This window comes from Ursus arctos, unplaced genomic scaffold (genome assembly GCF_023065955.2).
Source record: "Ursus arctos isolate Adak ecotype North America unplaced genomic scaffold, UrsArc2.0 scaffold_2, whole genome shotgun sequence".
NCBI lineage: Eukaryota > Metazoa > Chordata > Mammalia > Carnivora > Ursidae > Ursus > Ursus arctos.
The window spans coordinates 68,129,160-68,139,336 of NW_026622874.1; the positions used below are offsets into that span (position 1 = coordinate 68,129,160).

The 10,177-nt window shown below is 53.4% G+C and overlaps 1 protein-coding gene across 1 annotated transcript; it reads left to right on the forward strand.

Annotated features, from left to right (window-relative positions):
• Positions 1–4,134: 4,134 nt before the first annotated feature.
• On the forward strand, positions 4,135–10,050 carry ZNF213 (zinc finger protein 213). Its single transcript, XM_026485578.4, has 6 exons — positions 4,135–5,128; positions 6,272–6,783; positions 7,507–7,630; positions 7,814–7,884; positions 8,088–8,211; positions 9,232–10,050. Exons 2-6 carry the CDS (start codon positions 6,385–6,387, stop codon positions 9,966–9,968), a joined length of 1,455 nt encoding a protein of 484 aa, XP_026341363.2. The 5' UTR covers positions 4,135–5,128; positions 6,272–6,384; the 3' UTR covers positions 9,969–10,050.
• Positions 10,051–10,177: the final 127 nt, after the last annotated feature.

Here is a 10,177-nt window from a genome sequence, read left to right on the forward strand (position 1 = left end):
CTCCGCCTTTCGCCGATCGGGGGCGGGGCGGGGCGAGGGGCGGGCTCCAGCAGAAGCAGCCAATCACGACTCATATTCTCCCCACCACTCCCCAAGCTGCACGGTTGCCAGGCAACATCCGAAAATCTCCGCTAGACGCTTTCTCTCTTCCCCTCTGCCCGATGGCACTTGCCGAAGGGACCAACGACGCGGGGCTGGACTCCTGACCTCGCCAACCCCCTAGCCTTCACAGCCGGCCCTGGGCCTACCACAGAGATGCCAAGCCTCCTGCGGTTCTAGAGGGGCGCGGGCGAGGGGCGGAGGGCCCCGGCCAGAGCCGCTTCCGGTTTCGAACTCCCAGCGCCGGCACCTGGTTGCTGGCTGGGAATTCGAGGAGCCCGATCCTGGCAGCCACCTATGGCCCCTACACACCTCCCGCCGGCGCTCTAGCACCTTCCGAGCCCTGGAGCAGGGCCTGACAGTGGTGCTGGGGAGAGCCGGGCGCGGGAACGGCCTGGAGGGAGACCGCGGGCCTCTTGGGGGCCGGGGGAGCCGGGGAAACTGAGGTAGCCAGTGCGGGGGGAGTGGGGGTGGCTCTGTGGAGCGTGCGGAGGGAGGGAAAGGGCGGGGAAACGTTAAGTAGAGGCTTTGCTGAGTTCACTTACTCGTTTTTCAAATACGAAATGAATGCCTGCGTTCCAGGTTCTTTGCTAAACATTGAGGACTGCGCGATGACAAAGCCAGACAAGATCCTCGCCCTCACGGAGTTCCGGTCTGGTGAGGGAGACTGATAAGCAGATAAGTGACACAAACATTGCTTTCAAGTAGTGACAAGTTCCAAAAGAAATGAACGGGTGAAGCGATGGAGGATGTTAGGAACGGAGTGTCAGAGAGGCACCTTCAAGGCGGGAACAATTTTTTTTTTTTAAAGATTTTATTTATTTATTTGACAGAGAGAGAGGGAACACAAGCAGGGGGAGTGAGAGGGAGAAGCAGGCTTCCCGCTGAGCAGAGAGCCTGACACAGGGCTTGATCCCAAGACACTGGGATGATGACCTGAGCCAGAAGCAGATGTTTAACCAACTGAGCTACCCAGGCACCCCCCCTTTTTAAAATATTTTATTTATGATTTTTAAAATTTTAATCAAATGGGAATATTACGTACAAGTTTATATTGATAAATTTGAAGTTGTAGATGAAAGGGATGGTTTCCTAGAAAAATTACCAAAATTTAGTCAGGATGACATGGAAATCTGAATATCTAATATCCTACAAGAGAAATTATAAAAATAAATATTTTTATGTTCTATTTTTAAAGCCTTATTTGTTTTTTTGAGAGAGAGAGAGAGAGTGCACAAGCGGGAGGGACAGAGGGAGAGAGAATCCCAAGCCGACTCCATGCCAAGCGCAGAGCCTGATGCTGGGCTGCTTTCACGACCCTGAGATCAGGACAAGAGCTGAAACCAAGAATCAGTCGTTCAACTGACTGAGCCCACCCAGGTGCCCCTTAGGTTCATTTGTTTGTTTGTTTGTTTTTAAAAGATTCCATTTATTCATTTGAGAGAGAAAGAGAGAGCGCGAGCGCACAAGTGTGTGGGGGGAAGGGCAGAGGGAGAGTGAGAAGCTGTCTTCCTGCTCAGCAGGGAGACCGATGTGGCGCTCCATCCAAGGACCCTGGATCATGACCTGATCTGAAGGCAGATGCTTAAAGGACTAAGCCACCCAGGTGTCCCCCTTATATTCTATTTTTAATGAAAAAAAACTCCTAGTAAGCAGTAATTTAGTTAGGGCATACACTCTGTTTGTAATAGAGGTTCAAAATAGCAGTGGCTTAAACATGGTATCCATTTCTTTCTCACATCACTGCCTGGGTATAAATCCCAGTTTGGTGGCTCCACAATCCTCAGGAATCCAGGCACTTCTGTCTCATTGCTTTGATACCTCTGGGTGTTACTCTCGTCCGCAAGGTCCACGCCACTATGTCCAAATTTCTTTTAGCAGCTGGGAAAAAGAGAATAGGAAGACAGGACACATCCCCTTCTAGTAAGATACATACATCACGTCTGCTCACATCACATTGCCTTCAATTTAATTACATGGCCATGGTTAGCTGCAGAAGAGGCTGGGAAATCCTTATTCTTTTTTTTTTTTTTTTAAGACTATTTATTTACTTGAGAGAGAGAGAGAGCATAAGCTGGGGTGGGAGGGCAAGGGAGAGGGAAAAGCAGACTCCCTGCTGAGTGGGAAGCCTGACATGGGGCTTGATCCCAGTACCTTGAGATCATGACCTGAGCTAAAGGCGGGCACTTTAAACCGACTAAGCCACCCAGGCGCTCTTACTCCTTATTCTGAATAGCTATGTGCCTGTTGAAAAATTCTTACTATAGAAGGAGAAAACTGATACTGGGAACAGCTAGTAGTCTTTCTGCTGCAAATGAGAATAGATACTCCTTAACATGAGCATGGATCTATATCAGGGACAAACAATGGATAATTGTAAATCATTAAAACTATTTTCATTAAGCAAGACAATGATGCCTGTTGTCCTCAACTTTTTACATTGTTTAGAGAGTTCTGGACTAAGACTAAGAAAATAATGAGTATAAATTCTGGAAATGAATATAAATTTTCTGGAAAGAAAATTCTGACTTTTTCATTATTTATAGATTCTATTTCCTAGCTAGAAAAATAAACTAAAATACTTTCAGAAAGAAAAGAAGTGTTATTGGATGGTCAATTTCAACGTAATCGTATACAAATAACTTGTCACTACCTGAACTGCCCAATAAAATATATGGTAAGTGTGCCAGTTATTAATTTGTTATTTCTCAGCCCACTGTACACACATTTTGTCCCACTTTGTGGTACTAGAGCCTTTCTCCTTTGCTAGCCAACTTTATGTGAGTCTTTGCCAACAGAGGGCGATGGGAAGAACACTGTAAATCCGCACCTAGAAAAAATGGACTATCAAGTTCCTTTTTCCCTGTGCAGTTTTCCACGGGGCCAGTAGAGGGAGGGGAGGGAGCCCAAGAGCATCCATTTGAGCAGTTCTCACAGAACAGTTTTGACTCATGCCCTCCAGCAAATTGTTCAAGCAAATGCTGGAAGGTGGGTGTTTGTATAAATGCCTTGCAATTACAGAAAATTGCAAACAATCTAAATGTCCAAGAGTAAGGAACTTTAAATACAATATGGAACTTCCATACTATGCAATACTATGCAGCTTGCAAAACAGATGCATCTTATTTATACATGGTGATATGGAAAGATATCCCCCCCCTTTTTTTAAGGTTTTCTTTATTGGGGCACCTGGGTGGCTCAGACGGTTAAGCGTCTGCCTCCAGCTCAGGTCATGATCCCAGGGTTCTGGGATCGAGCCCTGCATCGGGCTCCCTGTTGCTCTCTCACTATTTATTTGGCAGAGAGAGCACAAGCTGGGGTACTGGCAGGCAGAAGGAAAGCGAAAAGCAGGCTCTCCGCTGAGCAGGGAGCCCAACGTGGGGATTGATTCCACGACTCTGGGATCATGACCTAAGCTGAAGGCAGACGCTTGCCAACTGAGCCACCCAGGTACCCTAGAGATATCCTTGATAGACTTTTGAGTCACCAAAACATTACTTACACAGAATTATTCCACATTTACATTAGAAATATTCACAGACGTAGAAGTGTAAAAACAGACTAAAATATTAATAATGCTCACTTCTGAATGGCCTTTTTAGGATTTTTTTTTTTAACCTCCAGTTATTTTTTGCCTTCAGTTAGTCAACAAATACCGTGCCAGGCACAAATCCAGATGCTAGGAGTAGGGCAGTGAAAATGCTGACCTCACGGAGCTTCTAGTCCAGTAGTGGGGGACAAATATTACACAAGTATGTCAGGTAGTGATAAAAGGAAGAAAAATAAGGTAGGGCAGAAGCATCACGGGGGTGCTGTTTACATAGGGTTAGGGAAAGCCAATTGGAGGGAGCGACATTTGAGCAGATCGAAGGTGCTAGTTTTGTGGACATAGCTAGCTTTATGATTTTCCATACTTTAATTTTTTCCTACACTAGGCACGCAAGACTTGCATGATCAAGACAAATCAAAAGAGAGCTCTTTATATTTCAAGAAAAGATCTGCAGCCTCAGATCTCCAGGTAAAGTAGTAAGTAGAGTGTGGGGGCAGATACAAATGCATGGAAAGGAGAACCCAGAGCTCCCCGGCCCCAGGGACCCCGCCGCCCCGCAGACGAAGCTGACGGTGGGAGAGCTGGGGGCTCCCCGGGGTCAGCGTCCCCGCACGACCCCGGACAAAGGCTCGGTTGCGAAGAATCGCCGCGGGAGGCTCCGCGTCCCTCACTGGACTGCATTTCCCAGGAAGCTCCACGCCCCGCTAGGAGCCGCTAAAGACTTTGGCTAGGGCGGGCCCCAAAAGGCTGGAAATGAGTATCCCGGGGCCGAGCGGCGCGCCTGTCTTCGGCCCTCCGCCCTCCACCCACTCAAGGCAAGCACCGGGGCCGGAAGGAAGAGTCCGTTCTCAGCAGATCCCTTCCGGCGTATAGGGCACTCTACTCGTGGCTGGCGGTTTTGCCTTTTCGTCCTTAACGGACCAGGACCGCAGAGAAATCTGAAAGAACGAGCGTAGAAGCGGACCTCAGCTCGGGGCATAGGTGTTGACACGCAGGGCGCCGCTGCCTCCTGATTGGCCAACTCTGGGAATTCTCCCCGTTCATTGGCTATCCGTCAGGGAAAAGGCGGACTCAATGGGCAAAAGGCTTTCTGGGGCGTGTAGTTCCGATGCTTCCTGCGACTCATGCGCCATGTTGTTTCCCGGCGAGCCCCGCGCGAACTTCCGGCGCAGGGACCTAGCGGCGGAACTAGGAACGCCTGGGCGGTTGTGGGCGGTGTGTATCCCGGGGGCGGGACCGGCGACGCGGGCTGCGGAGCTGCGAAATCGAGCGCGGTGCTCCAGCCGGCAGTGGCCGCCGCCCCGAGACAGAGGGCGGAGGGGGCGCGCGCTGCTGGGAAGTGCCGTGGGTGGGGTCGCCTGCGCCCGCGTTGCCCGCCAGCCGCCTCTCAGCAGCGCGCAGGCGAGGCTGCTGGGGTCGGAGCGCGGGGCTCCGGCCAGGTCCGCGTTCCCGCCCGCCGCATCCTGCCGAGCGACCCTGGTGAGTCCCTGGCCCTGTGCGAGCGGAGCCTTCTCCTCGGTCACTGGAGGATGAGAATGGAGCGCGTACCTTTCAGGGGTGTTGTGAGGAGTGGAAGAATAAAGTAAATAAAGTGCTTAGTGTGTAGTAGAGAAGGACTGGAAACAAGCTGAATGCCTCACTCGGTACCTGTTAAGAAACTGGAGCGCATCCACATCGTGGAATCTCCAAGAGCGGCTAATGAAGAAGCGTTGTTAGGTGGAAAAGCAAGATATAAAGTAGTATGTGCAGTAAGACCTCATTTACGTAAACCACACAAAAACACTTGGTTTTCCCCGTTTCTGTGGATACATTTTCAGTAAATGGACAGGGAAAAGTCCAGGAGGTCACTTGTCACACTGTTGCGGGGCGGATGCAACTGCATTTGGAAGGGAGTTTCTATTTTATGTGTTTCTGTATTGTTTAACCCCCCCCCTTTTTATTATAACGGTCTGTGTCATTTTTTTGTTTTTGAAACACAAGAGCAATTAAAGAAAATTTCAACATATATAATTTTCAGGACTATTGTAAGGAGTAGCAATGTAAGGTATAAATATGTGTCATTCGTTCATATGTACCTGTGGATAAATGGCTTAGCCTGGTGTGTGTGGTGAGCTCTTCGCTGACACCCCAGGGCCAAGATGTGTTTTGAAATTCAGAAGTTTTCAGATTTGAGGAGGGTAATACAGTACACATGGTATATCAAGTAACCCCACCAGCAGAATCTGCAGCAATACTCAATAATCAAATGTACCAACTCCATTTTTTACCAACTGTAATACACATACAGAAATACACATGGTAAGTACAGCTTGGTGAATATTTACAAGCTGAAGAAACACATGAATATTTTTTGCTGTAAAACATATAAGCATTTACATTAGTGTGATAAGTGGAGATGATGACTAGGCTCACATCAGTAGGCCAGGTCTTAAAAACCTGGGAGTTTTGGATTTCAGAGCTGAGGATAAGGGGCTGTAGACCTGTATTGGTAGAACAGTCACATGAGCAAAGCATTACGGGACAGCCTAGAAAAGACTCAGGGCCAGGAAAGGACAGGAGCAGGCTGGCTGGTGTTTGCTCATATACTGCCCCCCCCCCTCCTGCTTTTTGCTCTTTCCCCAGGAGTGCGTGTGCAGATGCCCACCCGGCTGCCACAGGGGATCCCTCTGGGAGACTGAAGGGCAGGCTCCCAGGCCAGGTTGAGGCCAGCTAGTCCTGAGCTTTAGGCCAGGGGAATGGCAGCACCCCCGGAGCCTCAGGATGAGGCCTCTGGGGAGGGAGAAGGGCTGCTGATCGTGAAGGTGGAAGATTCCTCCTGGGAGCAGGACTCTGCCCAGCAAGAAGACAGCAGGGATTCTGAGGCCTGTCGCCAGCGCTTTCGGCATTTCTGCTATAGGGATGTGGGCGGGCCCCACGAGGCCTTCAGCCAGCTGTGGGAGCTCTGCTGCCGCTGGCTTCGGCCGGAGCTGCGCACCAAGGAGCAGATCCTGGAGCTGCTGGTGCTGGAGCAGTTCCTGAGCGTGCTGCCCGAAGGCGTCCAGGACTGGGTTCGAGAGCGGTGTCCAGGGAGTGGCGAGGAGGCCGTTGCCTTGGTGGAGGTCCTGCAGAAGCAGCCAGTGAAAGCGTGGCCGCAGGTGAGGGGCCCCTCCCATACCCAGGGGCACCTGGCTGGCCCCTGGCTGAAGAGCGGTGGCCATCTTCATAGAAACAAGTCCTCCAGGGGTGGTGGGGATGCAGAGCCAGAGGGAGCATCAGCAGGTGCGCCTCATAACAGGGGTTCCCTTTCTGAAAGACACTGTCCAAATGAGTCTGGTTTCTTCTTGGTGGCTTAGGAGGGCAGCAGCAGGACCAAAGTGGGCGTGTTCCAGGAAGGCAGTTTTAGCTCCACACAGGTTCTGTAAATATTTTTTTGTGTTCTGCAATAGGCCAGGCCCTGGGGATACAGTGATATGTATGATGAGAGCAACAGAGTAGGTATGAGAAGGTAGCTGTCCACGTGAACCGTGCTCGCTGTGGGGTGTTGGATTCTTGACCTTGGGGAGGTGCTAATGAGTGGCTGGGGTGTGGAGTCCCACCCTTGGCATGGAGGTCTGCCCCCACGCCCCCTTACTAAGTGGCTCTGTGATTTGGCCTTTGGGAGCTGTTCTTGCCTCATGCTTGATCCGGGAGTGTCCTTGGGCACACAGCACTGCCTGGTGTCACCTTCCTCCTCTGGATTTTTCTGGGACCCCGTGTGGTTCTCCTTCCCCACCCCCTTGCATCCTGAGGGACGTGTCCTGTGTCTCCTTCCCAGGGATTAAGCTCTGTCTCCCCCATCTGGTCTCGGGGCTGATGAGCATGTTGTGGTTCCTGCACAGGAAGTGCCCTCAGAGGAGGCGGAACCCGAGGCTACAGTCCAGGGACCCCAGGCCAAGGGGCTTCCCATGAAGGTGGGGGCACGAGGCTGGCCACCCGCACCTTGGGAGCAGCACAGCCATGGTGGTGAGTAAGCTTGTAGGCCACAGAGGGCTGGGCAGAGGCTGGCTCCCTCTCGGGCGTGGCCTGGAGGGTAGCAGGAAGGGTATTTCTGTTCTAGGAAGACTCGGAATGTGTGTGCTTGTGCGTGTGTGAGATCTCATTCCTGGCCTGGGCTGGCCTCTGTGAGGCTCTGTTCTTTTCCTTCAGCCCAGTTTCCTGCTCTTAAAGAAGGGAGTACCCGAGAGACGACCGACCCCTGCTGTGCCTCTGAGGGCCACGTGAGTTACCAGTCCATTTGTCCCCTCCAAGGCCCTTGGTGCTGTCTTGAGTCCCTAAAATGGGCCTTGTGTTTTCATCAAGGCCTCTTCCATCCATCCTGCTCCTGCCTGGACCCATCCTGTTCCCCATCCCAAGGGGGAGTTCACAGTGGCAGTCCTGAGCCAGGTGGTTTGTTTTTGTTTTTGTTTTAACCTCATTCTAGGGACCTGTGACATTTGGAGACATTCCCTTCTATTTCTCCCGGGAAGAATGGGGGTCTCTGGACCCTGCTCAGAGGGAACTCTTCTGGGACATAAAGCGAGAGAACTCCCGGAATGTTGCCCTGGGTAAGCAGTGGGTGTAGACAGGACCCTTGGGGTCCTTGGCTCCTCCAGACTGGAAGCAGCAGCCTTCTTGAGGGTCCCAGTGACAGAGGGTGGGCGCAGGCAGGCCATACACCCCTGTATGTCCCTGCTGGAATCCTCAGTCTTCCCATCTTCTCCTTAGCTGGCTGGAAAGTGGGCTTTTGCTGGGTCTTTTCAAAAGCCCTGGGTGATTTTTCCTTTGTGTCAGTGTTCATTTTTCTTTGCCTATAAGTGTGTGTTACCATATGATGGGTGCTTGCAACGTGCCAGCACTATGCTGAGCTCTCATACGGGCATTTTCTTGTGATTCTCACAACGTGCTGTGTAGAAGTGTTGTGCCGGTTCACAGACGAGGGACCTGAGTGTCAGAGAGTCAATGGGACTGAGCTGGGACTCTGTCCTTGCAGTAGTTGTGAGGTCCCCTCCGTCTGCCCTGCGAAGAGGGGCTGACAGAACACCTGTTGTCCCTGCACCAAGGCCTGGGTCCTGCTCTTCGGAGGCCATCCTCCTGGAGCTCCTCTCCGCGCTATAGCCTTTCCGAGCACTGTTTGGGGAGCCTCTCATTTAATCCCCGTGACCCAGTGGGCGGGCTAGGATCATTCCCTGTCCAAATCTGTTCTTGAGTTTAGGGGACAAGAGCTTGTGGGATGAGAGCAGCCATGTAGGCTGAACTCACGTAGGTTCTCAGTTTCTGGTAAGAAATACTGAGGGTTTGGATGATTTACAAATACCTGAATTTATTCAGTTTTGGAGTGTGAATAGCCAAGGTTCAGAGGGAGACACAGGATGCCAGTGTGGACACGGGTGTGGAAGGGTTGGGCTTATAATTAGTAAGCGTCTATGCAGGCAGGATCAGCCCAGCTGGGCCCCTTGCCTCTATCTCTGAAGTGTTTCTCTGCTGGCATTTTATCTTGTCCCTGTTTTACGGTGGAGGAAACCGAGGCTGGGGTCTGTGCAGCCCAGGGCTTTCTGGACCTGAGTCCTGTTTCTGCCTCGCCCCAGCTCTGGTCCCAGAACCCAGTGGAACTGAAGAGGCCGCCCCCTCTCGGCTTGCGGGTTTGGGGTTCAAGAGCCAAAGCGAGCAATCTGGGCTGGAGGAGGCTGTGACGCTGCCGGGCCAGGCCGGCGGCGGCGGCGGCGGCGGCGGAGGGCGCGGCGATGTGACTGTGTCCTGGCGCCCCGAGGAGGCCGAGGCCTGGGAGGGCGTGGTCCGGCCGGGGGCGCCCCTGGGCCGCGCAGTGGGGGCGCGGAGGGGGCGGCCGCCCACGCGCCGGCGGCAGCTGCGGGACCTGGCGGCCGAGAAGCCGCACAGCTGCGGCCAGTGCGGCAAGCGCTTCCGCTGGGGCTCGGACCTGGCGCGCCACCAGCGCACGCACACGGGCGAGAAGCCGCACAAGTGCCAGGAGTGCGAGAAGAGCTTCCGCAGCTCGTCGGACCTGGTACGCCACCAGGGCGTGCACACGGGCCAGAAGCCCTTCTCCTGCTCCCAGTGCGGCAAGAGCTTCAGCCGCAGCGCCTACCTGGCCGACCACCAGCGCATCCACACGGGCGAGAAGCCCTTCGGCTGCAGCGAGTGCGGCAAGAGCTTCTCGCTGCGCTCCTACCTGCTGGACCACCGGCGCGTGCACACGGGCGAGCGGCCCTTCGGCTGCGGCGAGTGCGACAAGAGCTTCAAGCAGCGCGCCCACCTCATCGCCCACCAGAGCCTGCACGCCAAGATGGCCCAGCCCGTGGGCTGAGGGCTGGCGAGGGCCCTGCGGCCCACCCGGGGCTGGGGCGGGGTGTGGTCTCCCCAGGGCGAGGCAGCCGCCCCCGGGGTTCTCTCCGCATCTGCCGCCTCCATCCCGGCTGCCCGGCCCTCTCCCTGGGCCTGGCCCACACTCCCAGGGAATGTAAAGCCCCGAGCACCTCGCGGCCATTCCCCTTCTTGCTTTCGGGGTTTCTCTTG

What these genes read in the sequence shown, in the direction of transcription:
- ZNF213 (XM_026485578.4), top strand. Translation starts at nt 6,385, where the DNA reads ATGGCAGCACCCCCGGAGCCTCAGGATGAGGCCTCTGGGGAGGGAGAA. An exon ending in GCTGTGCCTCTGAGGGCCAC is followed by an intron (nt 7,885 to 8,087) that starts GTGAGTTACCAG and finishes ACCTCATTCTAG; the next exon opens with GGACCTGTGACATTTGGAGA. An exon ending in CTCCCGGAATGTTGCCCTGG is followed by an intron (nt 8,212 to 9,231) that starts GTAAGCAGTGGG and finishes GCCTCGCCCCAG; the next exon opens with CTCTGGTCCCAGAACCCAGT.